Source organism: Molossus molossus, unplaced genomic scaffold, assembly GCF_014108415.1.
Source record: "Molossus molossus isolate mMolMol1 unplaced genomic scaffold, mMolMol1.p scaffold_m16_p_5, whole genome shotgun sequence".
Lineage (NCBI taxonomy): Eukaryota > Metazoa > Chordata > Mammalia > Chiroptera > Molossidae > Molossus > Molossus molossus.
Window position 1 is genome coordinate 62,329,288 of NW_023425388.1, and position 25,419 is coordinate 62,354,706.

The 25,419-nt window shown below is 43.1% G+C and overlaps 1 protein-coding gene across 3 annotated transcripts in view; it reads right to left on the reverse strand.

The window, feature by feature from the left end:
- Nucleotides 1-25,419, reverse strand: part of KALRN (kalirin RhoGEF kinase) — a 593,373-nt gene that overhangs the window by 378,358 nt on the left and 189,596 nt on the right. For all 3 annotated transcript variants that reach the window (XM_036242841.1, XM_036242843.1, XM_036242842.1), the window contains exon 6: nucleotides 22,736-22,858. In XM_036242841.1, coding sequence (XP_036098734.1) covers nucleotides 22,736-22,858 — 123 coding nt within the window. The remainder of the gene's footprint in view (nucleotides 1-22,735; nucleotides 22,859-25,419) is intronic.

Below are 25,419 nucleotides of genomic sequence, written 5' to 3' on the forward strand. Positions count from 1 at the left end.
GGGAGTCGGTGAGGAGCTGTCCCATCTCTGGGAGGGACGCGTCCTGGGCACGGGGTTCTTAATTCCATTCCAGCTAATGGGGCTGCGGTTTTTAAATTATGATTAAGAAAATGGAAATTGTAATCATCGAATCATCAGAGATGGTGAGGTACAACCACCATGTAGTAGGGGTCACATTCCTGAAAGGGATTCAGTCCTCTGGACAAGCTCTGGAGACCCTGCCCCCCCACCTCCAAAACGCAAGGGAGGGAGGCCAGGCAAACAGCCGTCCAAGGCCAAGGTATTCAGCTAAAATCATTCAGGTCAAATGAAAACCAAATGTTAAATCAAAATGTGAAGGGCAAAATACATAAAAATAGTATAGCCTCTCTGAGAAAAACATTATGCATAGTAAGGAAGCACACCCAGATATCATCAGTCATTAACTGCTTGTTTCGAATCAGATATACATGGTAGTGGGAACTTTTCTTTAGGGTCTTTTCCTCATCTCAATTCTTGTGCCCAGAGAAGAGTTTTTTTAAGTTATATATCATGTAATTTCTTAAAGTTATACAGAAGTATACAGTATATCCCCCATCCCTTTTCATCCCCACTGACCCATCAAAGCATCGAATGTTATAGGTGATGGAGCTGAGGGGATTGATGTTTAACCTTTTGCTTTTACCAAACTCCTTTCTATTGAGAAACAAAGGTTGTTTCTAGTTTTTGTTTCCTCTGCAAATAATGCTAAGGGCTGTGAAAATGTTTTTCCTTTTCTTTTAATACATTTCGCATTACATTATTTTCATGTATCTTTAATTTTAATAAATTTGGTCAGACTGTATTCCATGAAAGCTGTAATTACTCTAATTACTCAAATTTCTTCACCTCTTTTACTTTGGTAGAGTTTTTTTTTTTTAAGTAAAGTATAATTTATATACAAGTGAAGTAGGCAAGTTTTAGTGAGCAAATACTACTTTAATAAGGAAAGGAATATAAACACACTATTTAAAGTGTTTTAGAAGCCAAGTTCACGTATCGATCTCATTTTACAGTGAGGAGATAAAAGAACAAACCAGGCATGTCTTGAGTCCACCTAGCAGGTACTTAAATTTTTTTACATCAACCAAGTGGTGTGTTCAAAGTCATGAAGAGAGAGGCAAATTGGGACTAGACCCAGGCCTCCTGATTCCTACTCTCCGTGGCCCCTCTGCTTTTAGCTACCTGTTCTCATGCCCTGCAGCTTACATTCATTTAAGTTTTCATTTTGTCACACTCAGAGAAAGTCATAAGGAGAAGTATTTGGAGATTTTCCCATTCAGCTTTCAGTGGCTTCATGAGTAACGTTAGGCATCAATAAGAAAATAAAGAGACTGTGCCAAAGCAATGGAAAAAGCTGAACCTCACTTCCTCTCTCCAGATTCATAATGCCATATGTACTGCTTACATCTTTGCTAGTACCAAACCCACTTTGGGTCCTGAAGCTGTTAAAGCATCATCGCATGATTAATTAGTTTAACATTACCATGTAAACCTGCTGATCCCCCTCGAAACATATGGGCACTGGGATAGTAACATCTGGAGTAAGAACTGTCCATGCTTGAAACTCTTCTGCAATAGCTGAGATGTGATGAGCTTTAAATGAAAACTCCAACTTCTGCTTCCCACAAACCACAGGGTGCCCTCTGGGGGGCCAAATAGGGCAGTTGATGGATGACTCTCTGGTCAAATCTGGCCAAAGAGTAGGTCAAACCATGTGGAAGCCATCTGTCACTGTCGAGGGGAGAGAGGGAAGGAGCTGGAGCAGCCCTGGTGCTCAGCAAAGATAACATTGGCCCACGACTCCTCTGTCCCTTTCACCTGGCGTGCTGTAGCAATGCTTCCTCCAGCAATTGCTTTACAAACCATTAAGCAGCCATGAAAACAAGCACTTGGCCATATGTCCAAGGGCCAAGGGAAGCCAGCAGTAGATTTAAGTTAAAAAAGAAGCTAGCCCTTCTTTCTCAGTTCTGAATGAAACTTCCTGGGAAGGGGGGTGAGTATCTCTGCATGAGGAATCACTGCAGGGTGGATATGATAGGAAGGGTGGGGACAGCTGGAATCCGGTTCAGCGACACCAGCAGAGAGAGTGGCGGGGAACCACGCGGCTTGTCCGGGTAATCTCAGGCTGCCTTTACAGTTGAAGCAGAGGCTGTGAGACGTCAAGAGAATGCATTCACCAGTATTTCATCCCCTCAGTCCTTTCTCTTGTAAGACCTGGGTATTCCGAGCTTGTTCTGTGGCATCAGAACCTAGGAGTTGGTTAGAAATGCGAGATCTCGGGCCCCTTCCCAACATCATGAATCAGAATCTGCACTTTAACAAGATCGTCTCACATGGTACATATGTACATTACCGTTGGAGAAGCTCTGTAGGTGGGAACTCTGGGGAGCTTCTCCCGAACAAGGAGAACTGTAGCACTCCCAACTCTTACAAGAATAATGCAGAACATTCGCCAGGCAGAACACCATGCCAAATGTTGTACCTAAAATGCATGATCACATCTCATCCTTACAACATCCCTGGCAAAGACACAACCATTACTCCCCATTCACTGTAGTGAGGCTCTGAAAAACCGAAGTCACTTGCCTATGACCGCACCACAAGGAAGGAAATAGGGAGCCACGGTTGGCTCCCGGTGCCCCTGTTCCTTCACGCCACGCTGTCTTACTTGGCCATAAATGTGAAACTGTGGGGCTGACCAAGGATGTCCCTTCAAGGGAGAAGATTTAAAAACTCATACCTGAGAGAAAGAGGGCCCTGGAGAGAGAATTCAATAAAAATGTCTACATCAGAAGCCTCCCCATTGGGGCCCTTGACCTGTCCTTGGAATGCCCTTGGGAACGGCCCAGCTCCAGAATGGGCAGGGATCTGGCAGGGGAGCTTCTCTTGTCTTCTCCCTCCTGGAGCAACTGTCTCCATCTGTAAACCCAAGGCCAGGCCCCTGGGGGACAAACAGGTCCTTGCCTCCACAGAACCACAAGAAAGTTAAGGATTAAGGCAACACTCTGTGCCTTTCATCAATATTTTGTGTTATTGCTAGAGTCTTACACCTCTGTCCTATTTGTTTATTCAACTACTCATTCAACAATATAAGGCACTGTGCATACAGGGGACAAGACAGACAAAATTCCTGCATTCATGGAGCTTGCATTTTAATAAAGGAGTCAGAGACTACATTATATATTATAATGTAGTCAGAGACTACATTAATATTATATATATCTTATTCAGTGCTGTATAAAATACAGCCAAGTTAACGGCAGATCGTGATGGGTTTGGGAAGCACTACTTAAGACAGAGAAGTGGGGGCAGACTGGCCGCTGAAAGCAGGTTTAGCACACCTGAGCTTAGCCCTGAATGAAGTGAACAGGTGGGAAGGGGTCCCAGGTCGAGGGAACAGCAAGGGCCAAGACCACGGGCAGGAATAGCCATGCAGGGCTCAGAGAACAGCAAGAAGCCCAGGGTGACTGTGGTGGAGGCTGAGATCCAAGAGTTAACTGAGGTCCAGACCACACAGAGCCTCCTAAACCATGGTAAGGGGCTTCCGTTTTTATCCCGAAAATAGGAAGATATTAAAGCCCTTTGAGTGCGGCGGCGGCACTAACTATACGATGTATTTTACTTTTAGCAGGATGGAGAACGGACTGTAGGGGAACAAAAGTGGAAGCAGGGAGACCAGGAAGGGGCTACTACCATAGTCCAGGCAGGAGCCGATGGCAGCTTAGACCAGGGTGGTGGCAGTAGAGATGATAACAAGTGGCCGGATTCTGGGTATATTTTGAGGGTAGAACCAAAAGGACTTGCTGATGGAAATCCTTTAGTTCTTCCTTATTTCTGGACCTCCAGCTATGTCGTAAACTCTGACCTCTGCTTTAAAGTGCTGATCCCTTCCCATCTGCCTACCTGGTCCTGACCACTCAGTTCTCAAGTGTCCTGATTTGTAAAGGTCTCACCTGTATGTCCTTGATCAGTCTCTGTGCCTCGTCTGGTACTCCTGGCTGGTGACCACCTGTAGCCTGGGTGGCACATGCAGTGCCGCTGCTTATTATTATCAATACTGCCTATCGTGTTGTGCTTTGCAGTGTGAGCCCTTTCATGTATGTTATCTCATCTGACGTGCTAGATTCCATAGACCATTTCATGCCTTTCATTCGGCTCCAGGAGACCTCAACGAAGAGGCATGAGTCAGCTTTGGCTGAATTTCAGACAAATTAACTCCTTGGTGGCTGCAGACGGCAGAGAGCAGACACTGGCTGCGTGTGAGTATATAAAAGTGTGAGGCGAGGCTCAGGGGTACACACCCAAAAGACACATCAATAACCTGAGGGTCGTCTTGGCCCATTTAGGTCAGTGGTTAGAGCATCAGCCCATGGACCGGGTTCAGTTTTTGGTCAAGGGGATGTACCTGGGTTGCAAGTTCGATCCTTGACCCTGGCCAGGGTCCTACAGAAGGCAACCAATCGATTTGTCTTTCTCACATCGATGTTTCTCTCTCTCCACCTCCCTCTCCCTCTCTAAAAAAGTCAATGGAGCACTGGCCAGTTTGGCTCAGTGGTTGGAGTGTCGGCCTGCGGTCCAGAGTGACCCGGGTTCGGTTCCCGCTAAGGGTATGTGCCTCGGTTGCGGTTTGTCCCTGGCCCTGGTTGGGCCGTGTGGGTGGCAGCCACTCGATGTGTTGCTTTCATGTTGATGTCTCTCTCTCTCTCTCTTCCTCTCTCTCCCTTCCATTCTGTCTGAACAAGAAATGGAAAAATGTCCTCAAGTGAGGATTAAAAAAAAAAAAAAAGTCAGTGGAAAAATATCCTCGGTGAGGATGAACAAAAAACAAACAAACAACAAATCTGAGGGCAAGGAACATGCTGACAGAGGCCCCAGAGAGCAGTGGTTGGAAGCCACAGGAGAGGTACCAGGGCTGTGGGCAGAGAAGTAGGAGTGAGGGGGACGAGGGGAGGAATCTGGGGCCTGGGGAGGGGCGGTGTATGATCGAGAGAGAAGACTGCACCAGGCCACTGCCAGCCACAAGTTAGAGATCTGAGTGGTCAGGCAAGCCCTGCTGGTCAGCTCAGAGAAGCCTTTCAGAAGGCACCCACGTCAGGTGACTGGGCAGCGGGCGAGAGAAACCAGCATTATGTACCAGACTGATGCCGAAAAAGCCTCACCCTGGCCGGTTTGGCTCAGCGGTTGAGCGGCCTGTAGTCCAGAGAGACCTGGGTTCGGTTCCTGCTAAGGGCACGTACCTCAGTTGCAGTTTGTCCCTGGTCCCAGTTGGGTCGTGCGGGTGGCAACCACTCGATGTGTCTCTTTCACTTCGATGTCTCTCTCTCCCTCCCACTCTATCTGAACAAAATATCGAAAAATGTCCTCAGGTGAAGATAAAAAAAAAAGCCTCTGCCTACACCAAGGAGTTTCCCTATATTTCTTGTTTGAATAGGAGCCAATCCCCAAAACATGGCTGAATAGAGACCAATGGGTAAAGGTTAATGGGCACCTAGAGAGATTGGGACAGGGAACAAGGTCGGGGTAGAGAGTAAAGACAGATACTCCCTCCCCCTGGATGCTCCTGACCTTGAAGGGAAATTCTCACCTCCACTTCCACAGGCTGATTGTCCAGTAGCTTTAGAGCTTGACCCCAGGACAATTGTCCGTTGGCTTATTTTGTTCACCCTGGAACAGTGATTCTCAATCTGGCTCTCAACCTTGTACAGATTTCCTGGACTCCACCCCAGCACAGTTAGATCAGTCTCGGGCAGTGGGGCCCGCACGTGGTATTTTTTCCAAAGCTTCCCAAGTGATTCCAGTGGGCAGCCAGGGTGGGGGACCCCTGCCTTAGAAACGTTCACCCACTTCACCAGGCTCAGTTCAAAACATATTCTTCTCTCCTTAGGACAAGTTTAACGCAACAGTGGTGCCAAGAACAAGGATCATAAATGGATCCTGAACAGATCAGAAAATAAAATCTAATCCTCCCACGGAGCTGGAAGAAAAGGGAAGTTCCACCCACAAGGCTGTTTGTGGAGATACAAACACTGCATCCTGTTCAACTTGATTAGCAAGAATAGTGCTGGCTGGTGGGACATGCAGTATTTTACAAGTGCAGATTTCCCTGGAAGGCCTGCCTTAGGAATCCCAGTGTTAACAGCAAACACTGGCTCTCACATTCCTGTCAGGGAGAGACACATGTCAGAGGCTTTACCTCCCATCCTTGGGGTTAGAAACTCAGAAACAAAGATGCTCGGGGTCAGGTGGAACTCGAAAGATCATCTAGTCCCATAGGTCCTGGACTTCAGTGTGTACGACCTGGGGACTTTGTAAGACTCATCCCCATGGAAACCCTGCTCTCATCCATCGTCTTGTTCAGCTACTGCTGGAATCACATCCTGTAGGGCTCCCCTGGATGTGAAGGCCCTGCTTGGCCAGCTCTGTGTCCTTTTCGGCCCAAACTCTGCTCCAGGTTGGTGGCAGATGCTGTGGCATGCTTAATATCCTTATTAAACTCCACGAGCATTTGTTAGAAACCTACCAGGTGCCAGGCATTGCTATAGGTCCTGGGGACGCACGTGTGAAGGAAACACATCCTGCCCTTAGGAGCTTGCATCCTACTGGGCAAAATTCTCTCTGCATTAGGTACGTGAATTTGAGGATGGCCAAGTTGCAGGGTCCTTGAAGACAGCTTTGTGTCTTATGAATCTTGCTGTTCTCAGTGTCCAGCAAAAGGCACCGAGAATATAGACAGCAAAAGTGTGTTGACTACACCAGTGAGTGACTGCCAAGTGTGCCCGATCCAGCCTTGCTACCAACATCATGGTCACACTCTTTAACCATTAAGAAGTTGGTATCTTTTTTTTTTAATTATTTTTTTATCCTCACCCGAGGACATTTTTCCATTTTTTGTTCAGATAGAGCGGGAGGGAGAGAGAGGAAGAGAAAGAGAGAGAAACATCGATGTGAAGGGACACATCGAGTGGCTGCCACCCGCACGGCCAACCAGGGCCGGGGACAAACTGCAACCAAAGTACGCACCCTTAGCGGGAACCAAACCCGGGTCTCTCCGGACCGCAGGCCAACGCTCCAACCGCTGAGCCAAACCGGCCAGGGCAAGAAGTTGGTATCTTAAAGCTACTGAGAACCCACTTAAAAACATTCCCTCTCCAATTGTCTTTTTCTTCTTTCTCTTAACAGTTTTACTGATATAATTCACATACCATACAACTCACCCATTTGCAGTACACAACTCAATAGTTTTTAGTATAACAGTCTTTAGTATACAGATATGTGCAACCAACATCACAGTCAACTTTAGAACTTTTTTGTTTCATTTTATTTATTTAATTTTATTTTTGTTACAGATGTTTCTCCTTTTTTACCCCATTGACACCCTCCTCTCCATCCCCCCCACCCGTCCCCAGCTTTGTTGTTCATATCCATTGGTTATGAGTTCATGCATATAAGTTCTGTGGTTTATCTCTTCCCTCCCCCCACCACCCCCTCTTCTGAGGGTTGTCAGTCTGTGCCCTACTTCCATGTCTCTGGGTCTACCCTGTTCCTCAGACTGTTATGTTCATTATATCCCACATATAGGTGAGATCATGTGGTATTTGTCTTTTCCTGCTTGGCTTGTTTTGCTTAGGATAATACTTTCCAGGTCCCTCCATATCGTCTCAAAGGATAAGAGATCTTTCTTTCTTACAGCTGCATAGTACTCCATTGTGTACATGTACCGTTGCTTTTTTATCCATTCGTCTACTGATGGACACTTGGGCTGTTTCTATTTTAGAACATTTTCACCATCTCGAAAAGAAGCCCTGTACCCTTTAGCTATTGTCCCCACATCTCCCATCCATCGCAACCCTAAACAACATCTAATCTACTTTTTGTCTCTACAAGTGTGCCTGTTCTGGACTATGAAATCATATACATAAATGGTCTTTGCCGACTGGCTTCTTTCACTGGCTTCTTTCAAGGTTCATTCATGTTGTAGAATGTGTCGGTGCTTCATTTCTTTTTATAGCCAAATAATAATCCGTTGTATGGATATACCACATTTTCTTTATCCATTCATTAGCTGGTGAACATCTGGGTTGCTTCCACCTTTTAGTCATTATGAATAATGTTGCTGTAAACATTTGTGTATACTATGTGTACATTTTGTGTAGATGTATTCTTTTCATTTCTCTTGGACATACACCTAGGAGTTGAGTCACTGGGTCACAGGGTAACTCAATGTTTAACTGTTTGAGGAAATAGCAGGCTGCATTCCAAGGTGGCCACACCATGTTTTACTCCCTCAAACAGTGTATGGGGATTCCAATTTCTCAGCATTCTCACCAACATTTGTTATTATCTGACATTTTTATTATAGCCATCCTAATGGATGTAAAATGGTATCACATTGTGGTTTTGATTTGCATTTCCCTGAATATTAACATTTTTTGTGTGTACTTTCAAGCATCTTTTCATGCACTTATTGACCACTATATATCTTCTTTGGAGACCCTGTTCAGATCCTTTATCCATTTTTAAAAATGTTTTTATTGATTTTTTTAGAGAGAGAGGAAGGGAGATAGAAAAATCAATGTGAGAGGGAGAAACATGGATCAGCTGCCTCCTGCATGCCTCCTACTAGGGATGGAGCCCAAAACCCGTGCATGTGCCCTGACCAGGAATTGAACCAGGACCTCTCAGTCCATGAGACAATGCTCAATCCACTGAGCCACACCAGCCAGAACCTTTATCCATTTTTAAACTGGGTTATTTGTCTTTTTGTTACTGTGTTGTAAGAGCTCTCTGTATGTTGTAGATACACATCTCTTATCAAATAAATAATTTGTAAATATTTTCTCCCATTCTGTGGGTTGTCTTCCCACCTTCTTGATGATCTCTTTTGAAGCACAAAATGTTTTAATTTTGGTGAAGTCCAATTTATCTACTTTTAATTTAGGTTGACATAAGGGTCCAACTTCATTTTTTATATGTGGCTATCCACTTGTCTAGGCACCACATGTTCTAAAGACTATAATTTCTGTGTTGAATGGTCTTGGGACCCTTGTCAAAATCAGCTGACAACAGACACATGAGTTTATTTATGGACTTTCAATTCTATTCCATTGATCTATATGTCTATACTTATGCCAGTACCACACTATCTTATTGTTGTTTTGTGATAAGTTTTGAATTCGGAAAATATGAGTCCTCCAATTTTGCTCTTTTTAAAGATTGTTTTGGCTATTCTGGGTCCTTTGCAATTTCATACAAATTTTAGAATCAGGTTGTCAACTACAAGGAAGCCAGCTGGGATGATGATAGAGATGTGTTAAATCTGTAGATCAATTTGGGGAGTACTGCCATCTTAACAATATTAAGTCTTCTAATCCATGAATATGAAATAGTTTCCCCTTTATGTAGGTCTTTAACTTCTTTCAACAATGGTAGTTTTCAGAGTACAAGTTTTACACTTTTTTGGTTAAAATTTTCCTAATTATTTTATTATTTTTCTTGACATTAAATTGTACGCTTTATTTATTATTATTATTATTTTTGTTAATCCTCACTTGAGGATATTTTCCCACTTATTTTTAGATAGTATGGGAGGGAGGGAGAGAAAGAGAGGAAGGGAAAAAGAGAGAGAAACATCGATATGTATAGGTTGCCTCCCGCATGACACCGACCAGGACCAGGGATTAAACCCTCATCCCAGTTACATGCCCTTGAATCGAACCCATGACCCTTTGGTCTGCAGGCTGACACTCTAACTCCTGATTCAAAATAGCTGGTCAGTGCTATTTTATTCTTTTTGATGCTACTATAAATGGAACGTTTTCTTAATTTCATTTTCAGATTGTTCATTGTAACTATGTAGAAATACAATTTTTTTGTATACTGATTATTTATTCTGCAACCTTGCTGAACTCATTTACTAGTTCTAATCATTTTTTAGTAGATACCTTAGGATTTCCCACATATGAGATCATGCCATTTGAGGACAGAGATAGTTTTGTTTATTCTTTTATAATCTGGATACATTTTCTTTTTCCTGAATAACTGCCCTGGCTAGAACCTCTAATAATTGATTAAATGTGGCAAGAACAAACATCTTCGTCTTGCTTCTGGTCTTTCACTATTAAGTATGTTAGCTGTGGGGTTTTCATAGATGTCCTTCATCAGATTGAAGAAGTTCTCTTACTGGTTTTCTGAGTGTTTTAATTATTAAAGGGTGTTGGGTTTTTCCAAATGCTTTTTCCGAGTGTATCGAGATGATTGTGTGTGTTTTTTTGTGTGCTGGTTTTTTTGTTTAATTTTTTTTTTTTACTTTTAACATTTTATTTTTTATTCTACTGATGTTAAACCAACCTCACAATCTTGGGATAACTCCCAATTGGTCACACTATACAACTTTTTTATATGTTGCTGAATTTAGTTTGCTAGTATTTTATTGGAAATTTTTACATCCATATTCATAAATGATACTACGTGTTTCGTTTTGGTATCAAGGTAATACCGGCCTCATAAAATAAGTATGAAAGCATTCCCTCCTCTTCCATTTTTTGGAAATGCTTCTGAATAATTAGTATTAATTCTTCTTTAAATGTTTGATAGAGCCCTGGCCGGTTTGGCTCAGCAGTTAGAACGTTGGCCTGCGGTCCGGAGAGACCGGGGTTCAGTTCCCGCTAAGGGCACGTACTTCGGTTGCGGATAGTCCCCGGCCCTGGATGGGTCATGCAGGTGGCAGCCACTCAATGTGTCCCTTTCACGTCGATGTTTCTTTCTCTCTCTCTCTTCCTCTCTCTCCCTCCTGCTCTATCTGAATAAAAAATGGAAAAATGTCCTCGGGTGAGGATTTAAAAAAAAAAAGTTTGATAGAATTCAGTGGTGAAGCCATCTGGGCCTGGGCTTTTGTCGATTTCATCTGTTACCTAATTTATTGGCAGGCAATTATTTGTAGTATTACTTCATAACCTTTTTTAAAATTATTTCTGTAAGGTCAGTAATAATTTCCACGCTTGTATTCTGATTCTAGCAAATTTTTTCCTGGGTCATGCTAGCTAAAGGTTTATCAATTTTGTTGGTCTTTCAAAGAACCAGCTTTTACTTTCATTAATTTTGTGTATTGTTTTTCTTTTCTCTAGTTCATTAATGTACATGCTAATCTTTATCATCTCCTTTCTTCTACTTGTGTTAGGTTTAGTTAGTCTTCTGTTTCCAATGCCTTTCAAGTGGTAGTTTACATAATTAATTTGAGATATTTTTTTAATACAGGTATTTATAACTATTTGGTTTATAGTCTTCTATCTCTTTGTTCAAGTTTTCTGTTTTCTTGTTGTTCTGCTTAGATATTTGATCCACTATTACATGTGGTGCACTGAAGTCTCTTTTTTTATTATTGTTGAACTGAATTTCTCCCTCCACTGCTGTCAGTTTTTGCTTCATATATTTTGTTGTTCTGTTGTTAGGTACATACATGTTTATCATTGTTATCTATTCCTGATAAAGGAATCCTTTTGTCATTAAAAAATGTCCTTTTTTCTCTCGTAACATTTTTTGTTTTGAAGTCTATTTAAAAGTCTATTATAAGTGTAGCCACTATGGCTTTCTTGTGGTTGCTGTTTGCATAATACATGTTTCTCTATTGTTTTAATTTCAATCTATTATAATTTTTTAATCTAAATTGTTTCTCCTGTAGACAGCATATAATTGGATCTCATCCTTTTGTCCAGTCTAAACATTTCTACCCTTGACTAGACCAGGGGTAGGAATGTCTGGCCTATGGGCCATATAAGTCCCGTGAAATCATTTGGTCTGGCCCTGCCAAGGTAATCGCAGAGAGGACTCGAAATTCAATAAACTAGAAGCTTTTTTCATAGCAACATAAGTTTATCTTAAGTGAATAATAATAACATAAATTTTGAGGACAAGCAATTGATATCCATTACAGGATAGACAGGACACACACACGTACATGACGGGACAGACACGTATGCTTCTCATCAGCTGCCCTGTATCGTGGTGACTCAGGACAGTCAGTGCCAGGCAGGCTGGGAGTGTACCTGCTGAGAAAGTGTTAAGACACTGTGGCAAAGTTATGGTGATCCGGTGATGATGAGACGAGATGCAATGAGACAATTCTGCTCAATGTTGATGACCTTGCCTCCAATGATTAACGACGATGTTGTCAACTTCTTTATACGTTTCAAATTCAAGATGCAGGATTAGAACAGCAATCAAGCCTGGCCGGTGTGACTCAGTGGTTGAGGGTCGACCCATGCACCAAGAGGTCGCCAGTTCGATTCCCCTTCAGGGAAAATGCCCAGGCTGTGGGCCAAATACCTAGTTGGGGGCATGCAGGAGGCGGCCAATCGATGTTCTCTCTCATCGATGTTTCTATCTCTCTCTCCCCCTTCCTTCCTCTCTCTCTAAAATCAATAAAGAAAAAAAAAAATTAAAAAAAGAACAGCAATCAAAGGAAATAATTGCATTGCTGGCAACACACACTGGATAGTTACTAAAACTTAAGTGGTGTGACATCCTACAAATGGTGACCACAAAGAAAAGTTGATGAGGAGTGTCCAACTTTCCAAGAGAAATGAACAAATGACTATTTTTTGTTGAAGTCAAAGGCAAACCTGTGTGCCTAGTGTTTGGCAATGCGTTAGCAGTAATGAAAAGAGCCAATCTGGAGCATCATTATAGCTGAAAACATGCTAAACAATGAACTGGGAGGCCAAATGTGTCTGGATAAAATCAATGCTCTTCAGCAGAGTTTAGAATCATAACAAACCGCTTTCACTCGGCCTTGTTGTGACAGAGACAACATTATTCAGATGAGTTATGTAGTGAGTGAGCTAACCCCAAAGAAGCCGAGGCCTCACGTAGAGGGAGTTTATGAGAGTGCATGGTGGCTGCTGCGGAGATGTTAGCACCAGACAAAGTGAAATTGTTTCAGCGTTAGTTTGTCTCAGATCGGACTACTTAGCACAAGATATTGACAAAACACTGAAGGATTCTGAAGGAGATTTCCAATTTCTCTCTCTGGCTGTGACAAGACAACAGACACAACAAATACTGCCCAACTGGCCATTTTTGTTTGTGGGACAACTGCAGAGTTTGACCCTTGAGAAGAACTGCTGTCACTAGAAGCCGTGCATGGCACTGCAAGAGGTGAGGACTTGTTTGAGAGGCTTGTTTTATCAATGACAAAACTTAAGCTAACATTTGAAAAGTTAAGTGGCCTCACTACAGATGGAGCTCCAGCCATGGTTGGCTCAGAAAAAGGGTTAATTGCATTTGTCAAGAAATAATTGAATCATCTCAGTTTTATCCAAGTGATTTAATTATATGCCACTGCATCACACACCAAGAACGTCTGTGCACAGTTGTTGTGGCTCAGCAATGTGACGTCAACAGTAGTATCATGCATACATTTTGTTAAAAGCAGAGGGTTTAACAGCGCCAGTTTAAGGAGTTACTGAATGATCTTGACCCTGAGTACGGTGATCTTGTTTATCACTGTGAAGTGCAGTGGCTGAGTCGTGGAAACATACTCATGAGGTTTTAGGAACTGCGGGATGAAGTCAAGTAGTTCATAGAAATGAAGGGGAAACCTGTCAGGGAACTCAATGATGGCAAGTGGCTGTGTGATTTAGCGTTCATGGTGGTTATCACCAAGTCCCTCTCAGAGCTGAGCGTCAAGCTGCAGGGCCCCAACCAGCTTTTCTCAGCTCCCTGCTAAATGAAGGCTGTGGAAAGTGCAACCCAAAAGGAATAATGTGGTGCCTTTCCCCCACTCTGGAAGGACAAAAGCCATCTATGACACTTGAATATGCTGGTGAATGTGCGAAACTCATTGAAGAATTTAATGAAAGATTCAAGGATGTGAAAAGGAAACAAATGGAATTGACTATCTTTGCTACACCATTCAATGTGGAACCAGCTGATGTGCCTGATAACCTACAGCAGGAAATCATTCAGCTGCAAAGTGATGATGAGCTGAAAGCTAGGTACACCACCTCCCACTGCCTAAGATCTATAAACACTACATGAGCAATGAAGAATTTCCCACTTTGAGGAGACATGTATTGAAATATGCATCTGTGTTCAGAACAACTTACTACTGTGAGCAGTTCTTTTCAAAATTTACCATCGCAAAGAGTCGACTGCGCTCCACACTGACTGACACAAACCTAGAAAAGCACGAGTAGCAACATCATCAATACCAGCTAACATCACCCACCTCGCCAAAGAGAAGCAGTTCCAGCCACCACATTAGGGATGAGTCAATTAAGTGGTTGGCCAAATATAGAAGGGTAGTTTTTAAATTGATAATTTTATATGGCCTGAGAATGATGTTATAAATATCCAAATATCCCCACCCCTGGACTAGACCATTGCTTACTCCTTTCATATTTAATTTTATTATTAATACGGTTGGGTTTATATCTGCCATTGAAATTTTTTTCTATATGTTACATGTCTTTTTTTATGCCTTATTCCTCCTATACTGCTTTTTCATTAAGTGAATATGTCATAATATAGCATTTTAATATCTTCACTGGATTTTTACACTACGTTTTTTAGTTATTTTCTTAGCTGTTGCTCTAGGGTTTACCATGAACATCTTATCAGAATCAGTTTCCGATGTATACTAACTTAATTCCAATGAGATATTAAAATGTTACTCTTACATAGCTTTATTCCCTTCGCCCACTTTTTGTGACACTGTTATTATATGTTACATCTATAAATGTTATAAACCCAACATTAGATTATAATTATCACTTTTTATCATTGTCTGTCTTTTAAAGAAGCTGAGATAAGAAAGCAGAGTGTGTGTGTGTGTGTATGTGTGTGTGTATATATATATATATATATATATATATATATTTACAGCTTTTGTTATATTTTCCTTATTTATCATTTCTGGATCTTTTCATTTGTTCTGTGGACTCAAGTTACCATACAGGGTAATTTCCTTAGTTCAGTACAGCTTTGTTCTCATGCACCTGCCTTGTTCTATTACTAACAAATATATTTCTACATGTAAAGGCCCAATAGTATATTTTGTACAATGAATTTTAAAATCTTATAAGAGAATAAAAAACAGATATGAATTTATGGTGTCTTTTATAGCTGCATAATTACTTTACTGGTGCTCTTCGTCTTTTTGTGTGAGTTCAAATTACTGTCTGGGGTCACTTGCTTTCATCCTAAAGAACTTCCTTTATTATTTCTTATAAGCTGTGTCTGCTAGCAACAAATTTTCACAGTATTTGTTTATCTGGGAATATCTTTACTTCACTTCACACTTGAAAGAGTTGCCCTATCATAGGACTCTTGGTTGACAGTTTTTTTCCTTTGAGCACTTTGAATATATTATCTCACTTCCTTCTGGGCTCCACTGTTTCTGGCGAGAAATCAGCCATTAATCTTATTGGAATTCCCTGTGACAAATCACTTTTCTCTTGGTGCTTCCCAGATTTTCTCCCTGTCTTTGTATTTCAGTACTTTTACTATGATGTCTCTGATTACGGATCTCTTTGAATTTATCCTATTTGGAGTTCCTTGAGTTTCCCAGCTGTGCTGATTAATGTTTTTCAATATATTTGAAAGATTTCAGCTATTATTTCTTTTAATATATTTTATATTTATTTCTCTCTCCCTCCCCTCCTTCTGGTACTCCTATTATGCATATGATAATACCTTGAATGGTGTCCCATATTTTTCTGAGACTCTGTTCATTTTGTTTTCCTCTCTGTTCTTCAGATTGAGGAATTGCTATTAAAGGTTGCTAATTCTTTCTTTTGCCAATTCAAATCTACTGTTGAGCTCCTCTAGTGAATTTTTCATTTCAGTGATTGCATTTTCTCTTTTGGTTCTTTTTTATTTTTATTGATATTCTCTGTTTAATAAGACATTGTCATTATAACTTCCTTTACTTTTTAAATTCCTTTAGTTTTGTTTTTTCAAACAAACATTTATAATGGCTATTCTGATGTCCTTGTTAAATCTGGCAATCAGTGGCTCTCACAGTCAGTTTCTGTTGCCTGCTTTTTATCTGTTTCCCTCTACCACCACCCTTGATTATAATTTTCTGTTTCTTTGCATGCCTTATAAGTTTTGTTGGAAACTAGACATTTTAGATAGTATATTGTAGCAACTCTGGATACTGGTCCCCCCACTTCTGGGGCTGTTATTTTCTTACTTATTTGTTTAGTAACTGGCTAGATTGTTTTAATGAAGTCTATTTTCACCTCAGCCCCCACAGGGGAAACCTCTGATGTTGCTCCTTAGGAGGTGTTGCCTTGGGCATGCCAAAGTCACCCTGGGAAGAAGTGGTGTTGGCAGTGTTCTCTTTAACCTTCTCTTTCCCTAACCACACCCAGCTGTTAAATTCCACTGATTTCCAGATGATTATTGTTTTCAAGAGTGTCCTGGGGCATAAATTTCCTCACAAACTTATCCAACCAAATTTGGGCTCCTTTGAAGAGATAGTATCTGAGGTCAGTGCTTGGGATTTGTTCTGGTCCCGGGAGGTCTCTTTCCCCGGTGCTCTCTGGTGAACCAGCATGTTCTGGTCCCGGGAGGTCTCTTTCCCCGGTGCTCTCTGGTGAACCAGCATGCCAACCATTTATCCTATATCTCCAATGACTGTACCAATCTTCTCCCAATTACCTTTCACCAGAGCCTCCCTAAGGGCATTTTTGAGAGTGCTGTGGGTTTGAACTTTTCCACTCTCAGGTGCAAATGAAGTCAGTTGCTTTGGGGAAAGATTTGGCACTCTCTGTATTACAGCTTCTACCCCCAGGCAGAATTCTCTGAGCCATGGCTCCGGAGCTGGCATTAGGGAAAATGATGTGCTTCCCTGAGTGATAACCCCATTTTAAGAGCTGAACACTCAATGGAGAGGAGAGAGCAGCCTCAGAGGGGGTCTTCTTGGCTTGCCTCTCCCAGCATGGCTCTGCAGGACGAGCTGAGGCAAGAGCAATCGGAACTCAAGAATTCTCAGCAGTGCTGCACCTATGGGAGGGCCTCTGTTCCATGAGTACGAGCTAGGCAGAAGGAGCTCCCAGCTCTCGGCCACATTCACCCAGGACTTTGCTGTAGCAACAGGTAGCTTGGAGAAGAATAAGAAATGCCCCATCTGGAAAGACAGTCCTTCAAGTGGGAGCTCAGGGAGAAAGGGAGCCCCGTGTCCTTGGTTGTGACAATCTGGAGTAGAGTTTCCACGTTATTGAGCTGGGATGACAGAGGCAAAGAGTGGGTCTCAGTTCAAATACCACTGACTCATTGTTCTTATTAAGGTTTAGTGGATTTTCTTGAATAAATGTTCCTTCACTTGCTGTATGCACTTAGGACCATTTCCAGAGATTTTAACTGTTTTTAAATAATTTTCACCAGTTTCACTGGTGAGCAGGTCTGTAGAGCTCCTTATGCTGTCTTGCTCAAAGTAGACTGTCTTTCAGAACTGGTGATGCTTTTAGTACATAACGAATTTATGTGTATAGTTACCCACAGAACAACAGTTCTCTAACCTTGATGTGCATAATAAATCACTTGGGGAACTTGTTAAAAATTTAGGTTTCTAGGGCCCCATCCCCCAGAAATTACAATTTTATAGGACTGGGGTGCAAACCACAAAGAAATTTGCATTTTTAGCAAGCTCACCACATGGTTCATTGGAAAAAATCATACTAAAAAGATAACACTTACCAGATAAAATTAATTTCTTCTTTTTTTGATGAGTTCTATGTTTATGATAGGGCTTTGCAACTATGGCAGGGTCAAATGCTAGCTAATTAAACATCACAATAGCGTGTGTGTGTGTGTGTGTGTGTGTGTTTACATACCAAAATTTAGAAACAGTGTCATTATAAAAAGTGCTGCCTGTTTAGGGTTGGGGAAGTTTCAGAATCACAGTTTAGGGCTGCCAAGAATCAAAGATGACAGAGGACCCCAGATCAAGGCTTCTCAGATTGGCGTCAGGAAACCTACTTCAGAATCTTTATTTCTCTTGCTCTAGGTCTGACTTTTCCTCCCTTTTGTACTTATCCCTCAAAGAGAGAGCACTACAGGCTTTGTTGCAGTTGGTCTGATTTACACACCATCAAGTGGCCATATGTGCCACTGGTAAGAAACATAATAGGATTAAATCGGCTATCAGATATGCCTCAGCAAAAAAGGTTCCTACAGCCTAGCTGCACATAGTTATCACTAATGTGAATCCTCACAGTCATCCTAATAAAAAATGAATATTATTTCATATTTTAAAATTCTAGACAGAAACCATTAGCAATTTATTTTTCCCCATAGAACTAGGCAATTAAAATTGTAAACAAAGCTGTGTTATGTTTGCATGTACTCCTGTGACTTTTTCATGAAGAACTAGAACTGGATGGCTAGATGATTGTTCCATTGCATATTACAACCCGACCCTTACTTCCACCTGCCCACACTCCCAGCAGAGGAGAAGGCCACGTCAGGAGAAGGAGAATTTGTGATAAAGGCTTTCACAACAGAAGATATAATTAAAAAAGAGGAGAGCCCCAGGGAACTCAGGAAGCCTGGCTTTAATGAGGCACTATAAGAAGCCAGAGAGTATTTCCCTACTGGTTTAGTAGGTGGGTTATCATTATTATTTATTTTTTAAAGATCAAAAGACTAGGACTCTCCAGTGGGAACTGTAAAAAATATGTTAGAAAAAAAGCCAACACCCAACCAATTTTAACCTTTTTCTTTTCTTTTGCTCACATACCACACTCAGTAGGGTATCACTCCCACACTCTTGGCATGTTAATAATTGATAGCTTTTATCGGTACTGATTCATAGATAAAATTTAGGAAACATCTGATTTTTCCTCTATGGTGTAATGATATGCAATTATTTGTCAGTAATGGTCATCTTAGCTGGAGTTGGGTCTTTAACTGTACACAATACTAGCCACATGAAAACGAATCTTAGGAAACAGATAAATTATAAATTGGTAATTTTCATTTACAAAACAATACAGCTAGAGCTTCTTTAAATTATAGGTTCTTTGGTACATTATATAGTTAATTCACAGATCATAAATTACTATCAATGAGTAAATAATGAGCAAATCATTGATTGAAAAATACACCTGACTTCCCTTCATTTAAATCGAACCTTTTTGTTATCATCTAGCATAGTGTCCCTTACTCTGTCAACATAAAACTTATTGGTTCTAATTATATTTTTATATTAGATTTTATATTTAATATCTGTCTTCTCACTGGAACCTCCATGGAACAGACTACCTCTCTCTTTTATTCACCACTAAATGTCCAACATCCAGTGCAACGTCCAATCCTTAATTATTTGTGGAACATGTGAATAAAGTCATTAGGCTCTTGGGACCTTAAATTTGGAAGGTTGATTGACAAGCTTTAAGATTCCCTTGAATTCCCTGAAATCATCTTTTTAAAATTTTGTGCATATATACATTTCTCTAGGGAGAAGACCCACCACCTTCCTTAGACTTCAAAGGGGTCTGTGACCTCTCCACGAGGTAAGAGGTGACTGGCCTATTTCAGTTATAGAACAGGATTCCATACCAAAGAAATCACATGTAGCCTAAAACAAAGCATGCCACGTGCATATACCCTTACGTGGAAAGATGTGTGGCTGAGTGTATAGGTGTGTGCATAACTTCCAAGAATAGGAACAGAAAAGCCTCACTGAATCTACAGAACAATCCACATTCTCGGTTCCCCGGAGTAACTGATCGTTCCTGGTCGCTGGGCCCAGCAGTAGCTGCTTGAATGCATCTGTTTCTTGGCAGCAACATGCTTCACTCCGGCCAGAGAAAAGGAGACTGCAATTCCCTCCTCTCACCTGTTTGGGATGCTGACGTCCCTCTCTGTGGAAGTTCCTTTTAATAACAAACCCGTATGCCTCCCAGTTAACAAAAGCACGGCTGTGTTTATAAAGCACAGGTGCCCAGGCAAGTTGATCAAACAGCCCTGGGATTTCCCTTCCCTTGCCCTGCAGCCAGAGAGGAGATCCAGCCTAATCAGGCTACAGCCTCTGCGTGCCAGAGCGCTGCACACATTCAGGGCGTGGGAGACTTCGAGATGGGCTGCAATAGGCTAATTGGCTGTTGTATATTAAATCTCTTTTTCCTTCTCTCCCAGCTCCAGAAGATGCTTCCCTTCAGTAAATTTTCTCCTTCATTTTTGTCCTGAATATGGAGACTTCAAAAGGAAGTTTGACAGAGGAAAGGTTTTTGATGTGCCACTAACTGTCATCCACGTTAACAGAGACAAGCAGTGGTGCAGATAATTCAAAACCAAAGGCTCTTTCTAGTTAGCTCTGTAGTTCACTGTTTTAAGGGGCTTGGTGGCAGACTTACCTCCCTAATTATGTTTGTCTCTGCTTCTTATTAAAATGAGTGTGTCTGCCTGAGGGCCAGGCAAATGGGTGACACGAAGATTCTGGCATAGAATTTGTACAATTCACCAGGGGAAATCCACAAGGCATCCAGATAATCAGACTTGACTAGATTTGAATTCACGCCCTTAATTACCTGTGATCAATTGCTTTGCTCCTCTGTGACTAAAGTGAGAGCCAGGGATAAGACATAATTATAGGAGTCTAGTTGGAAGGCAATGCTTCTTTACATTTAGATGAAGACACAAAACGGTTGTGGCCAAAACTGATAACAAAATCAATGTTGATGTTTTCCCTGCCTGGGCCCACAACCTTCCGTTCTGCAGCCTGAGTTATCTTTCTATGCAAATCTCCTGATGTTCATCTCCACCTTACATCTCGCAATGGCTCCCTGTGCTAGGCATTAGGGCTATTCACAAATATCCGACTCTCTCCTCCCCAACACGTGATAGAACCGTGCACTTCCACCGACAAAATGAGATGTGGCTTTGGGACTGGTGCTGGCTAATGAAATATGAGTGAAAGTGGCAGGTGTCACTTCTAAGCGGATGGTTGCAGAGCACATGTTTTGTCCGGCGAGACACCTGGCAGCACCTGAGGTAGTGGCTGTCCATCAGCCCAGCTCCCTGAGTTACTGTGATGAGCAGACCTCCCATCAGCCAGTGATGGACATGTGGTAGGAGCAAGAATTAAACCCCTGTTGTTTTATTTATTTATTTTTATTATTATTTTTTTTTTATCCTCACCCGAGGATATTTTTCCACTTTTTGTACAGATAGAGTGGGAGGGAGAGAGAGGAAGGGAGAGAGAGAGAGAGAAACATCGACATGAAGGGACACATCGAGTGGCTGCCACCCACACGACCAACCAGGGCCGGGGACAAACTGCAACCGAAGTACGTGCCCTTAGCGGGAACCGAACCCGGGTCTCTCCAGACCGCAGGCCGACGCTCTAACCGCTGAGCCAAACCGGCCAGGGCAAACCCCTGTTGTTTTAAACCACTGAAATTGTAAGGTTCTTAGTTAACGCAGTATATCATCATGGCAACATGCCAAGCTGTGCCATGATTGTCTGCTGAGCTCCCCAACTACACACTGAACAACCTGAGGCCAGGATTTCCTCTTCAGTACATTAAGTCCAGTGTGTTGTATATGTAAAACAACCTGCTAGAAAATGAAATTCTCCTTCTTCGTGGCCTCCGGGATGCTCTATGTTTATGTTTTTCTAACATTTGCCCCCCTATCAGCATCACCGGCTAAAATGCTAAGGGTCTTCGGTGTTCAGATACAAGGGGTATGATGCAGCGATTCTTCTGGATCAGCAGTACAAGCAGGAAGAGCGGCAGTGGGGAGAGATGCGCACTTAGGTTGCAGGCATTTCAAATACAATGCATGTGTTCAAGGGGCAGACACGATTTTGAAATGAAGTCTTAGAGTGACCACATGGAAAAAAAATAGTATCCCAACATGTTAGCTTTATGAGGTGTTATCTGAACTAGGCTTCTACATCATCATTATTATCATAATACCAACAATTACTGATAACTTACTATGTATCAGGTACAGCTTACCACCTTACAACTAACTCACTGAATTCTTATAACTCTATAAGGTAGGTATTATTACTTCCATTTTATAGATGAAGAAATTAAAGTACAGAGAGATAAATTTCCTATGGCCACACAGCTAACAAATATCCCTCTCTAAATTCAGTGTCTGCTTGAACACTGCCCATGATGGGGAGCTCACTAACTCACAATGCATCCCATCCCCCTGAGTCATGTCCTGCCTCCCCCTCCAACCGCTGTCCCCCAGGCAGTTATGCTTCCAAGACCAACACCAGGCAATTCCATCCTCTTCTGTCCAAGGTGGCCCTTCACATGTCTGAAGGCAGCAACTGTGTATCCCTTTAGGCTCTTCCTCTCCAGTCTAAACAGCCCCAATTCACTTAACGGGTTCCAGTGTCCTGAGGTCCTTCACCATCCCAGCTCAGTGACTCACACGTGCTGGTTGTTAAGTCAGCAGTGTGGAACTGGTGACTCTCCCTTCTCGTCTTGCACTGAGCGAATGCCTTCTACAACCCCAGCATATTTCTTCCACCTTGTACAGCAAGGTCCAGAGGCAGAAATGGGGCCATGATCCGCTACAGAACAGCTGGCTGGCCACAGGTCCTGCACATGTCCCCATCCTGGCAAACAGGATGCTAAAGTTTCCGCACACTGAGTTCCTCCCTCTTACCCAGGTTGGAAGTCTTCTCGTCCTCCCCTCCCACCCTCCTGCCCCCAGAGGCGGTGCTGAGAGCAGGTGCCCCACTCACCATGGAGTTCATGGCGAAGTGATTGTGCTGCGTCTGGAGGTCGAGAGCGTGCTGGTAGCTGACTCCGATCTCCGTGTGGCTTTGGAGGAACAACTCCTTGTTGTGGCTTATCCAGTCGAACATCTAGAGGGGACACGATCATACAGAGTAATCAGAAGGGTCGTGGGGCCAAGAGTGCAAACTGTTTACAGCTACAGGAAGAAAAAAAGCCCCCCTGCTGGTTCCCAGTGAGAACGAATCATCACTTTGAGTCGGGTGGTCCGAAGCCTGGTTTCCTAGGAGGGCCCTCACTTCTAGCATAAGGACCCAGTGTAGACCTCTGCATTTCTCTACAGAGCCTAATATAAACAGAGTGAAAGGATCAGGGAGGTGGGGATGAAAGTGATTTACTATATCACCCGTTACTTCCCCTTTGTAAAAACTTTAGAAAACCTCCAAAGGGCCCCATGCATGCTTTAGGGACAGGTGACAAAGGAACAAGCTGGGAGGCTTGATCTATTTCTGACTGCCCCAGCAGAAGAGAGAAAACCTGTTGAAAGTAACAGGGCATACTAACATGCCACATATGCCACGACCAACCACATACTTCGTTGAATCAACCCTGAACTCTGTCAACTTTGTTGTAACTCCACAGACTCATAAGGGCAGGGGTTCTGCTATAACCCATCAGAAATCAGAAGATTTTAAAGGTACAGTAAGCACTGCTTGGCACAGTGGGCATCAAGACATTTCCTCCCCTGTAGCTCTGTAACCTGGTGTTCATTTAGGTTTCTCCCAGACAGCTGCATGCCTTAAAGGTCGCAGGGCAGAACCCCAGTTCCAGAGGAGCACCTGGTCACCGTAAGGGTGATCCCCACTCAGGACACCAGATCTGAGCCAGTCAGGGAATATAACATTCCCCGGCCGATGGGATTTTCTCAGATATAGGAGAGTTATCCAATTCAGTACAATAAAACATGAGGGGAAGTTTGCTGGAAGTTTCTGGGAAAACAGAACTCGAGTTCTTTAGATACAACCTCACTTCCCCTGATACTGTCACTGTGACCTGGAGCCTCAGATTGCCAGGGCCACTCTGTCCTCGGCAGCTTGAGTGTGAAGTCCATGGGCAGAGAAAGGGTGTAGCCGAAACAATGGCAGGAAACACAGGCAGAGCCCTGACTGAGCCTACCTTGTCCCTGGACTTCTTAGTACCTGAGTGAAATCCTCTTTGGCCCTGGCCGGGTTGGCTCAGCAGTTGGAGCATTGGCCTGTGGACCAATGAGTCTCGGGTTCGGTTCTGGTCAAGGGCACATACGTTGATTGGGGTCGTGTGGGAGGCAGCCACTTGATATGTCTCTCTCACATGGATGTTTCTCTCTCTCCCTCCCTCCCTCCCACTCTATCTAAAGATAAATAAAAAAATATCCTCAGGTGAAGATTAAAAAAAGAAGAAGAAAGAAAAAGAAATTCTCTTTATTATTCAAGCCTATTTGAGTTGGATTTCTGTCTTTTCCCGCCCAGAACAGTCCTGTGATAGAGCCAGGAAAGGTGTGATCCTTTGGAGAAGAGCCATGCATGGAAATGATGCTCTGTCGTTTGGGATGGGCCAAGGTGTGCAGCTCCGGTGCCGAAGCTGAGTGCAGGTGCAGGCTGGGGAACCTACAAAGATCATGTGAGCTTTCCTGGAAACACAACCAGACTCATTCATTATTTCCTTTTCAACGGAAAAGTAAATTTACTTTGTCAGTTACACTCAACCAACACTGAAGGGACACTCGCTGTGTGCCAGGCACTGTCCAAGCCAACAAAAGACATAAATGATTAAAACGTGGTTCTTGAGTTCAAGTGGCTGAAAGGCCCGTGTGGAAAGCAGACATAGACTCAGATACATTGTTAGTACAACTTGCATAAGACTTGATTAAAATCACAACTCGGGAAAAAGGTCTATGAGGAGAAAGGCCGGTATGGTCTATCGAGGTAGCACCCACCCTCGATGGTGTGGAGCAGGGGAGAACAGAGGCTCCCCGGAGCAGGTGACACCTGAGTTGAGCCTCCACTCATGTGGGAATGAGCCACGTGAAGATGAGTAGGACGCGGGCTCCAGGCAAAGGAGAGATCAAAGGGACAGGACTGTGGGGCAGCTCCGCGTGTCCAGGGCGCTAAAAACACCTCGTCTATGCTTCCGGAGCCCAGCACGAGGAGAACATGGGGCTGGCGAGGGATGGGATGGCTGACCATGAAGAGCTCTGAGCACAGGCTTCAGAAAACCTGGACCGTATACCGTGGGCAGTAAGATGTCGGTGGAGGTTTTAAGTTGAGCAGTGAGGTGTGATATGAGCGCTGATGACAGTGTGGGACGTGGATGGGAGGGGTGGGATGGGGCAGAGAGAATGGTTGGGAGGCTGTTCCAGAAGTCCTGGCGCGAGAGGGTGAGAACCCGGAGACCGCGATTAGGGGCGTGGCAGTGGAGTCAGAGAAGTGGGCCAACTTGAGACGGACTAGGAACCGGCCTGAGGACTCACTATTGCTTGGGGAGGGAGGGCAAGGAAGGGCTTAGGAGAACAGCCAGGTGCTCTGCGTCCTTAAGGAAAAGTTGCCACCACAGGTGCTACCTAAAGAGAAGGGTAAGAGGCTGGGTGGGTGGGGAGGCAGTGCGTCTGTTTTCGATGTGCTGAATTTGAGAGGCTCTGAGAGTTTCAACTGGA